The 20784-nt window shown below is 40.9% G+C and overlaps 1 protein-coding gene across 1 annotated transcript; it reads right to left on the reverse strand.

Moving 5' to 3' along the window:
- Positions 1-3716: 3716 nt before the first annotated feature.
- On the reverse strand, positions 3717-17907 carry batf (basic leucine zipper transcription factor, ATF-like). The gene is made up of 3 exons (XM_072694550.1): positions 17665-17907; positions 11264-11368; positions 3717-5127 (listed from the first exon to the last, which is right to left on the reverse strand). Exons 1-3 carry the CDS (start codon positions 17728-17730, stop codon positions 4933-4935), a joined length of 366 nt encoding a protein of 121 aa, XP_072550651.1. The 5' UTR covers positions 17731-17907; the 3' UTR covers positions 3717-4932.
- Positions 17908-20784: the final 2877 nt, after the last annotated feature.

Here is a 20784-nt window from a genome sequence, read left to right on the forward strand (position 1 = left end):
GGTTTTCAGTGACATCTATTCCATTACAGCAGACGTCTCCCGACTCCCCTTCATTTACTGTCCAAGCAGACTGGATGAGTTTTACAAGAACATGAAGAAAAGTGCTCTGGAAAACCTTGTGTGCCTCTCTCTCTTTTAGTCATGGAGAAAGCGAACGTCTCGAGGGTTTGGGGGTCACTCCTCCGAGGTGAGCCTTAAGGCCTCAGACCTGCGCGGTCCCTCGTGCGCCGTTTCCAAGGAAAATCCACATCCATCTGCACAACATGAGAAGAAGCTGCGAGCTGGAAAAAATACAACAGGGTTTGCGAAACTGTAAAATACGGTAGGATCCTTAAAGAGAAATCATTAAAGAGAGTCATTGGGCGTGGTGTTTGATGAGAAACTTGAAGTTGCAGGGTCAGATTTGTTTACACTTGTGGTGAGAATGGAACTGGATGGATGTTTAAACCTCTAAAAGCTCCTACGGACAGCTGTCACACTGTCTGATGCCTGACACACGGTTTTATCATGGGTTTAAGAAGATTTTGAGTCTCATATAATTAAAATGTTCATTTTAAAAGTATACACGCAGGGTGCTGTGCAGCCAAAAATAGCCCCAGAGGCCCCCATTTGCCACTATTTTACCATCGTAAACATTACATTACTTTAAATTCTTGTAGATCCACTGGTGGTTTTTTGACAGGAAAATAAAATGGTGTATATTTGAGTCGTTATGTCCACGTCTGGTTTCGATCCTCGACACTATAAAGAAATCTAGTTTGATACATTTCTCTACTATGATCCACAATTTCTCACCAACCCAACTCTGCATGGGTCCATCTCAGGTTTAACGATAGGAGGAGAAACAGTGTTTTACAGAATTCAGTAGCGCGCCAGAATAAATGAGCAGAAATCATCATATATGATGCTGCACTCACACTCTAAACAAACCATACCAAGGGTTCTAGATAGCAATATAGTAAAAAAGAGAACTCTTTTTCAAAGAACCTTTTAACAAAATTTTGCGCTCCCAAAAATAAATAAATAAATAAATAAAATAAAAAGCCTTGTTGTTGCTGTCACACAAAAACCTTGTATCTCCATTTTTGCCCTTCTCGATTTTCAATCTTACAGTTAATATATATGTATATACACACATACAATACACTATACATATCTATAAGCATATATATTAATGGTCTGCAGTTGTGGCACTTCTCTGATCACTGAAGCATCATTATGTTTTCCTAATGAGTGTAATCTCAGAGGAGTAGAGTGAATACTCACCGCTACATGTGTTCACTCCAAATCCATCCTCCATGTCTTGTGTTTATTAACAATGTGCTGAATTTCATTAATTCGGGTTAAAAAAATCCAAACCCAGAAGACGGTGGTGCTTTGTGGTTCAGAATGTGGACCTAATCAGCTAATCTCTCTCTCTCTCACCCTCTCTTTCAGGCATCCAGAGACAGTGTTGCTAGAGCAGCTGTATCCAAACTAAAGTGAGCGTCACGTTGCCATTGTGTTCCCTCTGGAGAGTCCCAGAGACCCGAGAGAGCAGGGGTGATGAGCTCAAATCTCTCTTTTTGTCCTCCGCAGGGGTGTGCGGTTGGGATGGGTTTGTACTTTATTAAACACCAATGCTTTAACTTCCACTCGAGATCATTAGTGAGGACTTTCTCCTTGGTTGGAAGGGGCTCCTAATTCCTCTTTATTTCAGCCTGTTGGGTTGGTTCAGCTCCCGCACTGCCTTGCTGTTGCTCACACCTCTCATTTTGGAGTGTTAGTGTCTTATTTTATGCCAAAAGGATCTAATTAGAGAAGAACGCACTTACATTCTTCTGCAGGTTTGATCACCTTGGACTAAACAGGCTTTTTCTTTGATCTCAAGACTGCTACATTATGTCGATGCTGTGTTGTGGCTTCTGGGTAGTGAGCTGTTCTTCAGACTGCTAGCAGGTGGTGCTTTAAAACTGCACTCCAACAGCTCCACTCTGAGTGAACACATGGGGGTGCTGCACTCCATTGTTATGCACAGTGGTTCTACTCCCTTAAAGTGTAACCTCCTGCTGCATGCACTTTCTGTACATAGGGAACATCGAAATATCGCCACTCCTGCACTTCTTTCAGAAAATGCACCACTTCTCCCAGAACACAGTTGCAGTCGCAAAAGCTCTGGTGTTCATGTGTTTATCTCTTTTTGTTTATATGGGAGCAGCACTAAAAAGCACAGAAAAAAGTCCAATCTGATCTGATTCCACACAGAAGTCCAGCAATGGACTGGACAAAATGTTCAGCACCCTCAATATAATATTTCGTAGCGCACGCTTTGGAAATAATATCGGAAACACGTCACTTTCTGTAACCATAAATGAGCTTCTACCATCCCTCTACTGGAATTCTGGACCAGTCTTCTTTTATCAGCTACTCCAGGTCTCTCAGATTTGAAGGCTATCTTCTCCACATTGCTGTTTTGAGACCTGTCAACAGGTGCACTGAAGGATTTAGATCTAGACTCATTTCTGGCCACTTCAGAACTCTCCAGAGCTTCTGACCTCTGACCCAGCAGAACAACTGGGTGCACTTTATGAAAATGATGCACTTTACCAGAAAGCTCTATTTTGGCTGCCATCTGTCTGCAGGTCAGCTTTTTTCTCTTCCGTCCACGTCCAGGGAGGTTAACTTTGGCTGTTGACTTCCTAGTCATTTTGTCCAGTCCATTTCTGGAGCTCTGTGTGCGGAATGCTACCAGAATTTACCTTTTTTCTCAGCTTTTAGAAAGAAATAATCATGTGCAATTATTTGAAATGAGTTTTCAGACAGAAGTGCAGGGGTGCCAATCTTTTTGGGTCATAGCTGCATTTAAATATACAAATAAATATACATCTTGCACTCACATAGTGCTCTATTCTTATACTTGTTTTATCATATTGCGGTTGGATGCTCATCCATGTGTGCAATCACATGGTTATGTAATGCTGCAGATCAACAAAGTTCTGTGTGTTTGTGTATGTATCTATGTCTATCTGCCTATATGTATGTATGTACCTATCTGTATGTACCTGAATCTGTCTATGTAGCTATCTGTCTGTCTGCATCTGTCTATGTATCTGTCTTATTTCAATATTATACATATATATGTATATATATCTATATATATACACACACACACAAAAAAAATATCCTTATGCTGGTCCATCATGAAGGGTCCAACAGAAATTATTTAAAATAGCTTGGAAATGAAATATTTTTACATTAGCTTCCATTGAAAGTTAAGAAAATGTTTCACCTGTTAGGTTTTCTCACATTTTCACTGATTTTCTCAAATAAATCCAAACTTGTGACTGATTCCATCACAATGACACACTTGTCTCTAAACTATGACTAATTTTGTCAAAATATTGACAGTTTAATCTCAGTTGTAACTGTCAAAATAATGACATGGGGAAAAAAACCCAGTCCCACTTTCGTTTATAAAACCAGATATTGCTGAATTGAAGGAAGTTAAACCGACATCAGTTTTCCCCATCCAACTCACCAACATGTTTTCTGAACTTATTACTGGAAACATTTAAGTTCAGAATATTCACTATTCCACCTGTTACCCAATATCTCCGCCTCTCATTCCCCCCCCATCACCCACACATACATGCTGCTCCGGTGCTCCCCCTTCTGTTCGTTCCCAAGATGAAACTACAGATCTGATCTAAAAACGGAACAGCAAGCAAAACCAGACATTATTTTACATGGTGTTTTATTTTGTTCAAAGATCTCCTCGAAAGCTGAGGATTACAACTATTAAAATCACATCCTTTATCTGCTAGCCCAGCATGTACGACACACTGTTGTGACAGTTAATCCAAAGTACACAAAAAAGGACATTTCCAAAGCGGTCAGTGCAATCTGAGTCAAGGACGTTGAGTTGTAAAAAGTCATTTCAAAATTCAGACTCAATCAAGGCCTAGTGTAAACACCTAATCTTCAGCAGACTAAGTCATCAGAAATAAATCACTAAATCAAGAAAGAATTATTAAAACTACACAGAATAAAGAAACCAGATCACAATCAACGCTAGTGTCCCAACAAAACCGGGACAGGGAAAACAAACAAAACAAAAAATGTAACGTAAGAAAAAGAAGACGGCTGGCTTCGCTGAACACTAGCGTTACAGTTAACACAATAAAAACCGTTAGGACATTCAGTAGGTCATCGTCATGCACCAAAACACTTCAGTTCAATGCAACATACAGAAAAAGATACATTATTCATTTTATTTGTTTGAATCTTTTTTTTTATCATAAAATACTTATTCCTATTCCACAAAGAACAAACGTTAGGTCATTATTGTATTGTCGGCAGGACACGTACGGAGCAGAAATAACACTTCATCCATCAGTAGTCACATTGTGAGTAAGCCTCTGTTGTTCCACATAGCTGTGAATCATATACGTACATTGTTTTACCTAGTTGTCGTGAAGATAGGGAGGGAAAGTTGCTGGAGCGCCCCCTGCTGTTTGCGTTCAAAACGTACAGTACAGGTTGTGTGACAAAGTGCCACGTTGCCCCTTTAAATTCAGTTACAGCAAAAGACAAGCACAGAGTGTTCCCCTAAAACGGACCACAAACTCTGACACGATCCCACACACACACACACCGGCATGGGTTTAGTAGTATCAGTTGTGTATTACAGTTGTACTGCACAGCCAAATACTTTCCAGTTATGGTGTATTCGTAGCTGCTGTTCATGTACGGTCACAAAAAGACTGTTCCACAAAAGCTTTACGTGATTCTTAATCCGCGATCCAAACTTTCCTTGTGGAGAAATGAATGGCGATTCAAAAGGTTTTGAACGCAACCAGCAGATGGCGCACTTCTGCACTTTCCCTCCCCATAATCGTCGGTGGCCATCGCGAAGGCGCTTAACAGACCGCAAAGTTCTCCGGCTGTGATTGGTCAGAGCGGATAGTGTGGGACATTGATGTGCTGGTGGAAAGGTGCGCCGTACAGCAGGTCTGAGGGGGTGTGGCTAACGCCTGTGCACACTGCCTCGTGGTTGCTCAACACCGTGGAAAGATATTTCGCCTCCTCCGTCAGCTTCTTCACCTCTTTCCTCAGAGCGGCGTTCTCCTTCTCCAAACTCTCGCTCTCCTGCAGAAACACATAAACACATAACTCATCATTAAACTCATTTCGTAGAAAATCAGACGTCTGGGACATGTTTAGTGTCTGAGGTTTGCTTCTTTAGTGGATGATGCTAATGTAGCTAACTGGTAATGCAAGTCACTAAAATCACTAAACACAAAGAGTTCAAATACTGTCGACACCAGACAAGTCTAAGCACCAATCCTACTGACACGAGACAAGACTGATTACACATACTATCAACCCAAAGAGAAATGTTAGTACAAGCGCCGTCAATACCAAGACAAGTCTGAGTTCAAATATAACTGACAGAAGACAAGTCTGATTAGAAATACTATCAACACCAAGACAAGTCCAAATACTAATACTACAGACACCAAGACAAGTCCAAATACTAATACTACAGACACCAAGACAAGTCCAAATACTAATACTACAGACACCAAGACAAGTCCAAATACTAATACTACAGACAACAAGACAAATTTGAGTACAAATCCTTTCGAGACCAAGACACGTTTCAGTATAAATACTATTGAGACCAAGACACGTCTGAGTATAAATACTATAGAGATCAAGACATGTCTGAGTATAAATACTATAGAGACCAAGACACGTCTGAGTATAAATACTATAGAGAGTAAGACATGTCTGAGTATAAATACTATAGAGATCAAGACATGTCTGAGTATAAATACTATAGAGATCAAGACATGTCTGAGTATAAATACTATTGAGACCATGACATGTCTGAGTATAAATACTATTGAGATCAAGACACGTCTGAGTATAAATAGTATCGAGACCATGACACGTCTGAGTATAAACCCTATAGAGAGTAAGACATGTCTGAGTATAAATACTATTGAGATCAAGACATGTCTGAGTATAAATAGTATCGAGACCATGACACGTCTGAGTATAAATACTATAGAGACCATGACACGTCTGAGTATAAACCCTATAGAGAGTAAGACACGTCTGAGTATAAATACTATAGAGATCAAGACACGTCTGAGTATAAATACTATAGAGATCAAGACATGTCTGAGTATGAATACTATCGAGACCATGACACGTCTGAGTATAAACCCTATAGAGAGTAAGACACGTCTGAGTATAAATACTATAGAGATCAAGACATGTCTGAGTATGAATACTATCGAGATCAAGACACGTCTGAGTATAAATAGTATCGAGACCATGACACGTCTGAGTATAAACCCTATAGAGAGTAAGACATGTCTGAGTATAAATACTATTGAGATCAAGACATGTCTGAGTATAAATACTATTGAGATCAAGACATGTCTGAGTATAAATACTATAGAGATCAGGAGAGATCTAAGTACCAGTACTATGGACACCAAGACAAGTCTGAGTATAAATACTATCGAGATCAAGAGAAGTCTAAGTACAAATATTTTCAAGACCAATACAAGTCTGACTACAAATACTCTCCAAGTCCAAGTGTTAATATTTCAGGCTACTGCGGAGACAAAATCCAAGTACAATTCCTAGTAAGTCTGAGACAATAGAAATAATGTCCAGTCTAATGAGTCCAGTCTAAGCTTGGACATCAGTAGAACATTTACATTTACGGCATTTAGCAGACGCTCTTATCCAGAGCGACTTACAAAGTGCTTTGCTATTTACCCAAGAAAACCTCAGCTAGTTAAAATAGACTAATAGTTCAAAAGCTTTAGACATTGCTTACCACATTTTTCATGCTATTTGAATTTTTGGTTTACTGGTTTCAGTTGTGGGGTTTTTTAAACTCAGAAGAAAAAGCACCAGTATTTAAAGAGCAGCTGGAGAGATTAAGTGATGTCCAGTGTGCGTTGTGGGTGTTCGTTTAATCTACGTTAGAAAAGAGAGTGTGACATTTTCTGGTAAACTAATCTGACAGGGGGGTGACGCTGATGTAGAGGTGTGTTGGGTTATTTGGTCTACAGGTGTGGGTGACAGAAGGGGCGAGAGCCAGAAAAGAGAGAGAGTTCCCGCTAGCTTGTTTTTTGTTTTTGTAGAGACGCCTCAGAGGCCGCAGACCAATTGGGCTAGTCCACTCCCTTCCAGTTAGCACTAGTGTTAGCATCTGGGGTATGCCCCTGTGACGCACATCACTCAAGCTTCGTCCTGCCCACGGCCTTCATTGTCCTTACCAGAAATGACAGCAGTGCCCTCCCCCCTGCAGCCCACGCTGAGCTTTCTCACCCTGCATCGACATGTGGCTTATAAAAGTACTACAGGAAACGTCATACGGAGGGAAAATTCAGCTTCCTGTTTATCATGCATGGCCGTGAAGATAGAAACCACACGGTGCTCACTGTGAGGGCCGTATACGCACACACACACACACACACACACACATATATACACACACACACACACACAGTGTTCATTTACCATAAGTGTATGTGCTAAAGTTTAAGTTTAGCATCTGGCAAATAATACAGAGTATTTTCATATTGAGTGTGCTAATTGCATGCTAGCTGATGCTGACAGTGAATAAGGTAATAATTACCAGTGTTGTTCATTTATATTCAATAATAGTAACAGCACAAATTTAACATTTAGAACATTTACGACATTAGAAAATATCAAGATATTAATGATATTCATTCTGGATATTAATGTTATTAATGAGCTTCATTCTGGATATTAATGTTATTAGAGCTTCATTCTGGATATTAATGATATTAGAGCTTCATTCTGGATATTAATGATATTAGAGCTTCATTCTGGATATTAATGTTATTAATGAGCTTCATTCTGGATATTAATGTTATTAGAGCTTCATTCTGGATATTAATGATATTAGAGCTTCATTCTGGATATTAATGTTATTAATGAGCTTCATTCTGGATATTAATGTTATTAGAGCTTCATTCTGGATATTAACGTTATTAGAGCTTCATGCTGGATATTAACGTTATTAGAGCTTCATTCTGGATATTAATGTTATTAATGAACTTCATTCTGGATATTAACGTTATTAGAGCTTCATTCTGGATATTAATGTTATTAATGAGCTTCATTCTGGATATTAATGTTATTAGAGCTTCATTCTGGATATTAATGATATTAGAGCTTCATTCTGGATATTAATGTTATTAATGAACTTCATTCTGGATATTAATGTTATTAGAGATTCATTCTGGATATTAATGATATTAGAGTTTCATTCTGGATATTAATGTTATTTATGAACTTCATTCTGGATATTAATGTTATTAGAGCTTCATTCTGGATATTAATGTTATTAATGAACTTCATTCTGGATATTAATGTTATTAATGAACTTCATTCTGGATATTAATGTTATTAGAACATCTTTTTCTGTGTTCTGCAGTTTCTTCCTCACAGCATTAGGATTGTAACATTAAAGCAGTTACACTTGTTTTGCTGTGCTATCTAGAGTACCTTGTCAGGATAGCTGTTTATCTGATGAAAAAGTGCTACATGCTAAAGAAAAAGTGAGTTTCCTAGCGCTAGTTATCAGATGAATTGGAAACTCAGTTTCGTGATAATCAGCTCAGCCCACAGTATTAGAACTCCTACCTCACTCTCATTCAAAGGAAACCTGACTAGGTTGTGGTCGAGGATCCACTGATAGAATACTGAGAAATGACCGCTGGGGATTTTAAGGAGGTCGACAGGAAGTATCTCGCTCACTTTCAGTAATAACAGTGAGCAGTGAAAGGGGCAAATCAACATTAAATCAACACTGAATCAGCATCAGTCCTCTGCCTGGATGTGTAAAAGGTGCACTGATCTGGAATCAGATTCTCAAAACAAGACTCCTGCATTAAGATGCTGCACACTCTTTAAGCATGCGCAGTTAATTCTGGCACGTGCATGTGGCTAATGTAGCTAAAAGTCATGCATCTAGATCCATGCTAATTAGTGGAGTTCAAGCTTCGATAATGGTCCCATTGCTTGTTACCTACACTATGTGCACAGTGCTAACTAAAGGGGTATAAGCTTTCAATACCTGTTAGCCACATTAGCCTCGTAGCTTAAGTTTGCATGATACTAAATAGTGGGGTACATGTTTGCTAGCTCCATTAGCCTAATGGCTCTGGTGTACACGTGAAGAAGAGCTGAGTCAGGTGTGTTAGAGCAGGGAGATCTCAGTTCTGCAGCATGGGTCCCCCCCGCCCCCCAAGCACCGGCGTCGGGAAACACTTCTGTATAAGGTTCTCAGAGTAACGACCCCGACCGCAGACAGAGAGGATCAGGGCGGGGCGAGAGAGCCGGTGGTCCACACCATAGGTAGTGAAAGGACATGAGTAATAGTGATCCTAAACGGCCAGTCATCGAATATACACACTGTGTAGTGAAAGAGACTGAAGGGTTCAGGTTTGAGTAACCGTAAGGCCTGTGTGTGCTCAGCAAACACTCTGTCGCTGAGTGAGGATGTGCAAGGCGATGCCACTGAAAGTCTACACCCTGACTCAGAAATGACAACAAGCCCTGTTTTTATATTCACAGAGGTAATACTAATAAAGAAAACGACAGAAACACCCAGGAACAACAATAATGGTGACTAAGAGAACGGATCGTTTTGTTCCGAAAGCGCAGAAAAAGTGTAAAGAGGAGACAGGGACAGAAATGTTGCCGCTTTTTCTAACTAGATGCACAATCGTGAGGGTTCGCCACGGCCGCTCTCCCACGCCATCTAATTAATGCCAGAATCGGAGGCAAACATGGCCAGAGCCACAGCCAAGTGTGAAATTCGACAGAAGCCATGACGCATCGCCACATGCTCACCAGTGCTCCATGTAAATACACGGCAGGACAAGAGCCCGCGCCTCCGTTAGCTGATTAGCCTTGCGATTAGCTTTGCTAGCACTCTTAGTGTGTGTGTGTGCGTGTGGGGGTGGGGGGCTGGGGGGCTATATATAATAACTTTAATAGAATTAGGGCGTAGAGAACAAAAAGGACCACTTTCTCCAAAAGGCTGATGCTTGAAATGTCAATAGCAAAGCACAAAAACAAGCAATATTCTTCTTAGTAATAATTAGAATATTATTGCATAATAACAGAGGGGAATTGGCTTTTCGCCAAAGAACTGTCCTTAAGAGCCTAAATAAATACGAACATCAGTTGCCAATGTGGAACAAAACAGTTTGTCAACTCAATGGTTGACAAAGTCTAGCGATACCGACAGGGACGTCCTCAGCATGGACAAAAAACACAGTCGTGACTTGGCGGCCACCCTTGAGCCAGTGGCACAGCCAGACGTGATGAATTCTGCAATGGTGAGAGACTGGTGCCTCGCACGAACGAAGAAACCCTTAAAATCACACAAACAACCCAAGACACCCAGGATTGTCCAGTTTCTCCTCTGATTGCAGAGCTGTTCTAAGTTTACAACAGGAGATGCTAGGGTAACACTGCTAACAAACACTGGGCTCAGACTGTCACCAATCGCATCTCTGTATAAACACACATGAACCTTTGTCTCTCAACCTGTCTCTCCAAACACATCCAGATCTTCTGTTGTTTGGTGAATCGATGTGGTTTCGTTTTCAGATAAATCTTATGAACATCACTGACCTTAGGTGCAGTTGATCATGATGTTGGATATCTGACCTGTGCTTCTTTAGTTTACAGCTAGAGATGCTAGTCTAACAAGGCTAGCAAACACTGGTCACTGGAGTTTGTCATACCATGTTCTAAACCATGTCGATTCCCCAAACAACTGAAGATCTGGACGTGTTTGGTGAGACAAAGGTTCATGTGTGTTTATACAGAGATGCAATTGGTGACAGTCTAAGCCCAGTGTTTGTTAGCAGTGTTACCTGAGCATCTCCTGTTGTAAACTGTATTGTAAAAAAACACACCTCAGATGTCTTGGCTGATCAACAGCATCAGGGGATCACTGGTCAACTGCTTCTACAACCTCATTCCGCTGGACATTCCCGGGTGCCAGAATGTAGCCTAAGAGCCTATCAGTTGTATGCTGATCGATGCTGGATATAAGAAGTATTAAGTTCCTCTAGAAATGTTTAATGGAAAGACACTTATACTGGACCTTCCTTATTTCAGTGCTAGATCAGCATGTTTACTGGAGGAGTCAATGTTTTTGTGGTGCATGTACTGGTAAGCAGGTGTGTCGGGTTTCGAAGGTTCTCACCAGGTGCAGGCTGTCAGCTTTCTGCGTTTGCCTCATCCTGCTCTTCTGGGCCGCGATGCGATTCTTCTCTCGTCTCAACACCTTCCTCATGTCGTCTGTGGAGCCCTGGAGAAAGGTCAGCTCTCTGTCAGTTGTGAGCCACAACTTTGATTAGCTTTTAGTGCTGGAGCTTTAACATTGTGTCCTGACAGTAAGCTAGTGTTCAAGCGTAGTACCACAGTATCTTCGTCTAGACTGGAGATGCTGATTGAATCAGCTGATTGATTGGAACTACAGACCAATCAGCCAACATCTCCAGACTTCAGCTACAATCTGGGAGAGTGTGTTTTATACTTTTAGAATACTCTCAGCATGATTTAGCAACACAACATCAGGCATGCTTAAAATCAGGCATGCCAGCACTGTAGTGATTTCCCCTGTTTCTGCTAATACCCTTATTAAACATTACAGGAACGCTCGCTTGCGTCATTTGCTGTTAGGACACGTTGTCGAAGGCTGAAATTAAATTGACGTTGTTTACATCTTAATTAGGCAAAGAATTAAAAAAAAATGGTGAAGTCCCCCTTTGATCACGTTTTTAATGTTGACACTGACACTAACTATTACTGCAATCCCTCAGATCTGTTATTAGCTTAAGACCTTTTATTGGTCGCATCCAGCTACTTTAGGTTGAACCCATTGCTGACAAAGATGTGCACATCTCCCTGTGGAGAAGTATTGTCAATAGAATAGGACTCTCTGGAGCAGATAAACATGAATCTATTGTCACTATGCCAAAAACAGTTGTGGGCTAGAGGTGTATAAAGACCCCCAGCATTGAGCTGTGAAGCAGTGGAACTATGGTCTTTGGAATGATGAATGGTGCTCCATCCCATACTTTTGGGATGAGCTGGGGAGTTGGGGGATAGGGTGGGGTGGTGATCATCCAACATCCTGACCTCATTAACTCACTTGTCGCTCAATGCAATCAAATCCTCTCAGCAATGCTCCTCCAAAATCTAGTAGAAAACCTTCCCTGGACAGCAGAGACATTTACTCCAACAAAAGTGGGTGTCCAAATACTTTAGTCCACATAGTGTAAGATGAGTCGAATTTATTAGAACTATTGCTATAATTGTCTTAAACTATTATTAATTACTATTACTTAATGGTGGATGATATGGCAACAGTATAATATGCTACTTGATATTTTCATGATAAATATATATATATATATATGTGTGTGTAGCAACAATAGAATTCGCTGATCAATCAAGTAATGTATCTGTTGAACTAGACTCCTTCTTTATAACCAGGATTAGTTACAGAATCAACACTTTAACCTAAAGCCCACCAGTAACAAGAGTCACCCTCATCAACAGATACCCTCTCCAGCACACTGATACCCACTGTTTACCTCACAGTGTTAAAGGGGGAGGGGGGGGGGGTGGGTGGGTTTGATGTTAGTAAAGATAATGGATAACATTTTCCCTTAAGAGGTTTTGTGTAAGTGTGTGCGCACAGTGACGTTTATCTGCTAAAACCCACAACAACAACATCAGAGCACCTTTTTCCACCAGAAACTTCCCCACAGACAGACCCTTGGTAAAAGAGAGAGTGTGTGTGTGCGTGTGTGTGGGCGCGGATACTGCTCTTAAAGGGATACTTTGCTGATTTCAGCATTGGAATTTTCACTTTTCACGGCTATTTGTGCTGTCAGTGCAAGTTCCTGAAGAATAGCCTGGAGTAACCTTTAGCTAAACTGTTGCACGTGCTTACATATTTAGCTAAGGGGGACAAATTAGCCTCTGGGTGTCTGACCAGGCAGGCTGGCCTCAAGTGTTTTGAAAAAATCCACTGAACACTTTTCTGACCCGAATTCAGCCCATAATCCACAAACATCGAGGGTTTATGAAGCTAAGTACACCGTCTGACCTTAAACTACCCCCTGTCTCCACAAACTGAGGGAACATTAGCGCAAGCACATGCATCTGCACAAACTTTAGCTGACACACTTTTTGGGAATTTGGGAATTTCACAACCCAGTCCAGCTTTAGCATTCTCAGATCAGGTAGCGTTAGCTAACATAATTTCATGCATTCATTTCATAAATGCAGAGAGAGTGGTTTAAACTTTGGACAACGGTGTTTTATGTGTACATATCTGATCTGGTAAAATCCACAACATAAAACAGCGAGCACGTTTTACTTTTGATATTTGAACATAAGTAACTGTCATCTGCGAGCGCACCCTCTGTAAGTGTGGAATATGTCACCTTGAAATGACCATAACAGGATGTGAACGAGTGTATGAACCACTTCAGCTAGACTAGAAGCATCAGCTGTGCTAGCAACGTACAGATTATGGCTGCACTTGCTGCCAAAAAACTGCTCATGAAAAATTAGAGGTGGAGGTTTGACATTATTAACCTAGCAAGGAAACATAATTGCTTCCCTGGCGCTTCTGACTCCCCTTTCCCCAGCTCAGGCCCCAAGCTGCAGCTGTGAAGCCTGGTTTGTGTAGCACCCTGTTTTCAGATATCTAGCAGAGTGTAGTGGTGTTGCATTCTCCCATCAGTATTACTGGAGTGCAAGTAACTACAAAAAAACACTGTATTTTCCTGAAGTAGCTGTTGCAGTTCACTGCACCCCAAGGCTTTTGCTAGTGGGCTGAGCGTAGGTCAATTTTTGGGGGAGTAAATATAAGGAGTCAAGACTGTTATGTAACAGTTTTGGGGTTTTGGAATTGGCCTGTTTTACAGTTCTGTTTTGGTCATTTTCTTTCTTTTCTTCAACTATGCAAGGATTAAGAGACAGGTTTCCATTCTACGGCACCTTTTAAAGCTGGAGGTAGTACAGCCCTCTGTTCTTCACTGCAAATAAAGATATTGATACTAGTAAATCCCTCTCAGCCAATCATATTGTGAGATCGAAACTAACTGTGGTTAAAGATGTATTACACAGATAATCCTTACCCTAATGTCAGGGGCCTGTGTGTCTGTCTGTGTGTGTGTGTGTGTTTGTGTGTATGTGTATGTGTGTGTGAGTGTGTGATTGCAGTGATGTTCACCTGCTACCACAAAACATCTGAGCACATTTTTCCACCTGAAACTTCCTCACAGACCCTCAATAAGACAGTGTGGGTGTGCTGGATACAAAAATCCACCACAACATAAATGAATGCTAGCATCAGGAACCGGTTAGCATGATTAGCGTTAGCATTTCTAGCACGATGGAGATGGCTGGATGGAGTGCTGATGAGTGAGTCTGGCTGGTTCAGGGTGTGGTGGGGCTGCTAGCTGTCCTCCTGTCCCTAACGGCACTTTCAAAATCAGTAACCTCTACTACTCATACACACCACCTCTTTCTCTCTTGTGTTCTCTCTCTCTCTCTCTCTCTCTCTCTCTCTCTCTCTTCCCCCCCCTCTCTCTCTCTCTCTCTCTCTCTCTCTCTGTGTTTGTGTCTCTTTATCTCTCTCTAGCAATCTAGCTTTCTCTCTATGAATATCTGCATTTCTATCTTTATCTAACTCTCAAATTTTCTGTATCTCACTCTTACTCTTGCTTTCACTCATATGTCACTTCATCTTTATGCTGCTTTCTCTCTCTCTCTCTCTCTCTGAATGCTTTATTAGACAATGCAGCCATTAAATAAGGACTACGAGAAGCTACGCTTACGTTTTAATGTGGTACTGGGACCCACTGTGCAGTGGTGTAGTGGTTTCTGGATAGGTGGGTAGCACCTCACTTCTGGAACTTCTAGAATCTGGTCAGTAAAAACATATATCTGTCATTTTGTGTTCCCTTTTTTTCAGTAGAATGATGATTGTATTTAAACTCTGCAGTGTTACACTACTAGTCAAGTTTGGGTGGCAACCAAAGGGTTACATTTGGGAAACAGCAAACAGAAAACTGTCCAATCAGGATTTTTTTCAGATTTCTCATCACATCATTTTCTGGTTTCTGGGTAGATACAGCTAAACAAGCTCTCATTGGTTGAGGCATCAGTGGTAAAACTGCAGGCCTTACGCGTCACACTAAGCACCAATCTAGCAATCACATTCTGATTTTCCAGTAGGTTGGACCAGTTCTGGCTGAAAAAAGAAATGTCACCCTATGCTTTACCTATACCAGTTGCCAATGTGAGCGGTAGCGTGAGCAGGTTTCATTCAATTAGCGTTAGAAATGGAGAACAACAGCAGCAGCTCAGCAGTGCCAGAACTCTTCACTGAATAAGAGCCACTTTATCACAGCAATAGACGAGGCAGAATACATGTGTCTGTTACAAGCTTTGCATTGTTGTAAGTTTCACACTAACATTACCAGGATCTTAACGTGTGCAGAAATGAGTATTATCATACTGTATTTTTGACATTTGTGGCTGTGGCTGGAGGCCGAGCTCTAACAGTCTTGGGACAGGTCCCATTAACTCTATACCTAAAGGTCCTAAATCTAAGCTTAAGGTCTTGGAAATGTCAATATACCTGTAAGACAGCACACAAAAAGGCCGTACATTAGGTAGTTGGTAGCTAGCTAGCATTATGCTAGTGAGTGTTATGGCTGTAAAAGGAAAGAAACAACGGTAGAAAACATCACATCACATCAGCTGTGTCCAAATACTTTAAATAATTTTGCTTTTCTGTGTTTTCCCAGATCAGTAGCTCACAGCCTTAAAAGATCATATCAGCAGGTCTAACTAGCATGTGGATCCACATGGCTACCAGATCAGGCAAAAATCAAACACTGTAGTGGTGTATACAGTGAATCAGTCTCTTCAGAGGTGGACATAGGCTGTGCGCTGGTGATTGCAGCTGACTATGAATAGGAACATCAAGTCCCTGACAGTCTTTAACGCGATAGGTATGGAAAGAGGGTGGACGTTTTACCCAGCATTTTTTGGGCTGAGCCATGATCATCATTCCATGTTTTTACTGTACAGCAGCTTTTCACTTAGCTTATGTGCTACAACAAGATGATTTTTTTGTTTTCTTTACAGTAGCTCACTGTTCTCTTGCAGAAGCCCACTCTGGAGGTGTGGGAAATATCAGTCATCGCATTGCTCCGTCCAAATTCATGACAGCATACACGCACAAAGCTAATACTAAAAGTGTGAGTAATTGACTGTGGGTAACAATCTCAGTGCTCCTGCTGCACAATATCCACATGATTCAGAGCTGCATCACCAGCAGCAGTTATTTTCAGGTTTTGAGAGTTTAAAGGTTAGCAGACAATTAAACGTATATGTCCCCTTCCCCTACTTGCCCCACATGTTGTCACTGGTGTCTAAAACATACCATGAACTATGAGGCCAAATGTAGCTCCAAGTAAGTGAAGCTCATATTTCTACAGTTATGATGGTGTTAACTACCGAACCACACAAACATGTGAGTCCACCTGTTTTGTGTAGGAGGATGTAGACATGCAGTTATGGCTAATTACTGTTGTACATTAGCCTTGTAGCTCCGAGGTAAAGGTTAAAGACACCAAACTTTGGGGACTTGGTTGATGTGACTATTTTTGCTGTGCAGGGTCAGTGCCCATCTGACAGAGACATTAGCCTTAGCGCGCATGCAGTTTTGATTTCAGTGACCAATGACAGGGGACATCCACAATATTACAGCCAATTACAGACGGTCTTACTGCAACGCTGTGGGCTACTACGAGAGCATGCGCCTGTTATCGTTGTTCTCACGGAAGAGGTTGAGCAGGTGCTGTCCCTTACAGGAGAGAAGATGAAGTGAAATGAATGAACAACTTGTGTAGAGATAGAGAGAGAGAGAGAGAGAGAGAGAGAGAGAAAGAGAGAGAGAGAGAGAGAGAGAGAGAGAGAGAGAGAGAGAGAGAGAGAGACTATTAATTATCAACTACACTGACTTAAAATGAATTGCACTGCAGTGAATTAGAATAATTTAAATGAAACTGAATTGAGCTGAGCTAAACTCAGATGATGTGAACTGCGCTGAATTAGAATGAACCGAGCTGAACTGGATTAAATGAAACTGAATTGAGCTGAGCTGAACTGAGATGATGTGAACTACACTGAATTAGAATGAACCGAGCTGAACTGGATTAAATGAAACTGAATTGAGCTGAGCTGAACAGAGATGATGTGAACTGTGCTGAATTAAAATGAACCGAGCTGAACTGGATTAAAATGAATTAAACTGACCTGAATTAATTGAATGAAACTGAACTGCATGCTAAAGTGAAAAATGATTCAGATAGACCATGATCATGAAAGGTTGTGTAGAGAGCAAAGTGAATGAGTTCCTCAGTAATGGACAGTTTCACCCAAAATCAAAAAGATAATAAGAGCATAAACACAACAAAAAAGAAATACACCAGATAGGAGTTGCTTAGAGATAGTGGAGGAGGGAGAGAAGAGGAGGGAAAAAGGAGTGATGGAGAGATGAGAGAGTAGTACCTGTTTATTTCCCGGTGATGGGGATTTGGTGTAGCTGGTGTCGTTGCTGTCAGAGCCTTGAGCCATACCCAGAACAATCCTGCTGAAACTTCTCCTCTGTTCTCTCTCCCTCACTCTCTCTCTCTTGTCTTCTCTCTCTCTCGATGAGTGTGAGTGTGTGTGTGTGTACAGAGAAGTGTGTTGAGTCGACCACGGTTCACCGCTTAATGCGTAGTGCCAGTTCCTCCTCCCTCTCTCTCTCTCTCTCTCTCTCTCTCTCTCTCTCTAATTAGTGGTGTGTGATGTGGTCTGAGATAGAAAATCTCTCTTGCACTAGACTGGAAGTCACATGACTCCTGGAAACTTTGCATAAAAAAAACTTTGGGGCTCCGGAGATGCCGAAACCCCAGAAATAGTCCAGAAGAAAAAAGAAACAAGACAAAAAAAGAAAAACACAGAGCACTTTTCTCAATTATTTACTACAGCAAATTTGTTTTAGGGGGTTTTACACTTTCACACCAGACAAGTAGGGGCAGATTCAGCACTGCAGCACACATTCTGTCTTTCTCTCTATCTGTCTCTCTCTCTTTCCCTGTTTAGCCTCAGCTGACTTAAAATGGTCATAAAGAACAATGCTAAGTGAAAGTGAACACGTTTTCACTTTTTTGACGTAACAGTTTTGAGTGTAAATGTTCACCATCTATGAACATAAAATCGAATTGCACTATTTGTATGATATTAAATAATATTGATGTAATTAGAAATATATGTATTGTATGGGAAACATCAACTGCAGACCAATAAAATTCTAGCAACTACTATGTGGATTCTCCTCATTTTCAACTCGGGTTGCAGAATTGAGAGGCTCATTGTGGTTTGCATGGCCGACTTCAAGGTGAACACATATAAGCTTGTTTGCCACTTGTAATGTCTTGTGTGAAAGTAAGGATGTGTATCAGTTGTACAGTATTTGTACTATGTGCAGTATTCAGAACATTTAAAACAGTTATAATATGTCCGTTAAGTGTTGCACTGAGGTACAAGAAAAATCTGTTTCATTCTCTTTACATAGATATGCATGAAATGGCAAATTGAGTTGATCTGAGCTTAGCTGTGTTAGTTGAACTGAGTTCAGTAGAGTTCAGTAAAGTTTAAACAAAATTAGTTGATTTGATTAGGGTTCAGCAAAGCTGAGTTCGGTTAAGCTGAGTTGAATTCAGCCGAGTTGAGTGGAATGGCTTGTAGTGCAGTTTAGGCCAGATGAGCTGAGTTGGGTTCAGTGAATTGTGGAGTGAAATTGAGTTGAGTATTTTTCAGTAAGTTGAGATGAATTGAGTTGAACTGGACTGAATTAAATTGAGCTGAGTTAAGTTAAGTAGAGTTGAATTGAGCTTTATTTAGTTGAGTTAAACTGGACTGAATTGAATTGAGTTGAGGTAAGATTGAACTGAATACAATGAATTGTGTTGAGCTGAGCTGAGGAGAGCTGAAATGAATTGAGCTGAGTAGAGTTGAATTGAGCTTAATTTAATTGAACTGAGTGGTGCTGAACTGAGTTGGATAGAGTTAATTTGAGGTCAGACGAGCTGAGTAGAGTTGAACTGAGGTTAATGACCTTGAGTGGAAAAAACATCACTAAGCTGAGTTTAACTGAGGTGAGCTAATTCAAGTAAAGTTAAATTAACATGAGTGCAGTACAGCTGAGCTGAGTTCAATTGAGCTGAGCTGTTGAGTAGAGTTGAATTGACATGGGCTGAGTTGAGTACAGTTGAAATGAGCTGAGCTAAGTTGCTTATAATTTAATTGAGCTGAGCTGAGTTGAGTACAGTTGAGAGTACAGAGTTGAATTCAGGTGAGCTAAGTTGAATTGAAGTGAGCTGCTCAGTAGAGTTGAAATCGCATGAGCTGAGTAGAATTGAGCTGAGCTGAGTTGATTAATGACTTGAAAGAAAATCGTTCTGATTTTTCTGAAATTGCAGTTTATGCGTCAAATGTTTTGTTTTAATTTTGAACACGTTGGCTTTTCACAGTTTTATTGAATTGTGATATTGATGCATTCGTCATGAAATGTTCAGACAATGCAAAGTGCAGCTGGGGATTTCAAATGGTGTAAAGAAACACGACAAGCGGTAGAAACTGGTGTTTACACAACCAAGGTGTGATTAATAAAAGGGCTGCTGTCAGTAAACCAGATCATTTCATCCTCCTGGACAGAGTAAAGAGCAGGAAGGCAGTGTGCTGCAGACGGTAATACACACAAGAGTGAGTAAAAATGATGCGTTTTGGGGCTTTTGAACACGCCACCATCCTACATGACCATCCCACTGATGGTCTCCTTCAGCTGAAGTTCATCTGTTTGATGTTTCTACCTCTCTAAAATTGTAACAGTCATAATGATCAAATCAGCTGCATGTTGAGAAAATTCATTTTCTGCTGATATTGTTTGCTATGTGTAATCAAATAAAGTGTATAAATGTGTGTGTGTGTGTGTTTATGTGTGTATGTGTGTATGTGTGTTTACAACACAGGTGCTTTCCCTTGCCATGTGGAGCATAGCAGCAGCTGCACTCTGACATGCTTGAGTCTCTATCAGGTCAAAAATTCCATCTGACCTCACCCTGTGTCTTACTGTGAAGCTAAGTTCAGGCAGCAGCGTTATTTTTTTTTCTCTGAACACTGCAGCTCTCCCACCTCATGCAAACCAGCCTTCTTCCTGACAATGATGCGAATGATGCAAGCCATGCAAATTGCAAATGATGCCAAATGCCCAGAAACCAAAGTCCTGATTTCCCTGAGCTGACGTTACATCACGCAAACATACACTCAGCCCAGGCTAGTCTCGCTTTTCCTCATGAACTGCTTGAAAAATTACGTTTAGAAGAATGACAAAAATGCCAGGAAAACGTTGCTGCTAAGTATGAGCGAAGTAGCGTAAAACTTAACGTTCATCTAAACCGAATTTCCATCTTCCTCGAAATGCAAGACGTGACTTTTTGCGAACAGTGTCAGTTTTCTTTTCCAATCCATGGTATGAACTGTTTTGGATGGAAGGAGGGTTGGACACTAGTTTTGAGAGCTGATATAACAACAAGTCAAGGTCAAGGAACAGGCCATGCAGCCGTTGTATTAGCTAGCTATTGT

The sequence above is a fragment of the Salminus brasiliensis genome, chromosome 1 (genome assembly GCF_030463535.1).
Source record: "Salminus brasiliensis chromosome 1, fSalBra1.hap2, whole genome shotgun sequence".
NCBI lineage: Eukaryota > Metazoa > Chordata > Actinopteri > Characiformes > Bryconidae > Salminus > Salminus brasiliensis.

Excerpts from the sequence above, each read along its gene's own strand:
- batf (XM_072694550.1), bottom strand. The coding sequence starts at position 17,730 with ATGGCTCAAGGCTCTGACAGCAACGACACCAGCTACACCAAATCCCCA. Across the intron at positions 11,369-17,664 it reads CATCACCGGGAAATAAACAG|GGCTCCACAGACGACATGAG; the intron begins GTACTACTCTCT and ends ACCTTTCTCCAG. Across the intron at positions 5,128-11,263 it reads AAGCTGACAGCCTGCACCTG|GAGAGCGAGAGTTTGGAGAA; the intron begins GTGAGAACCTTC and ends GTGTTTCTGCAG.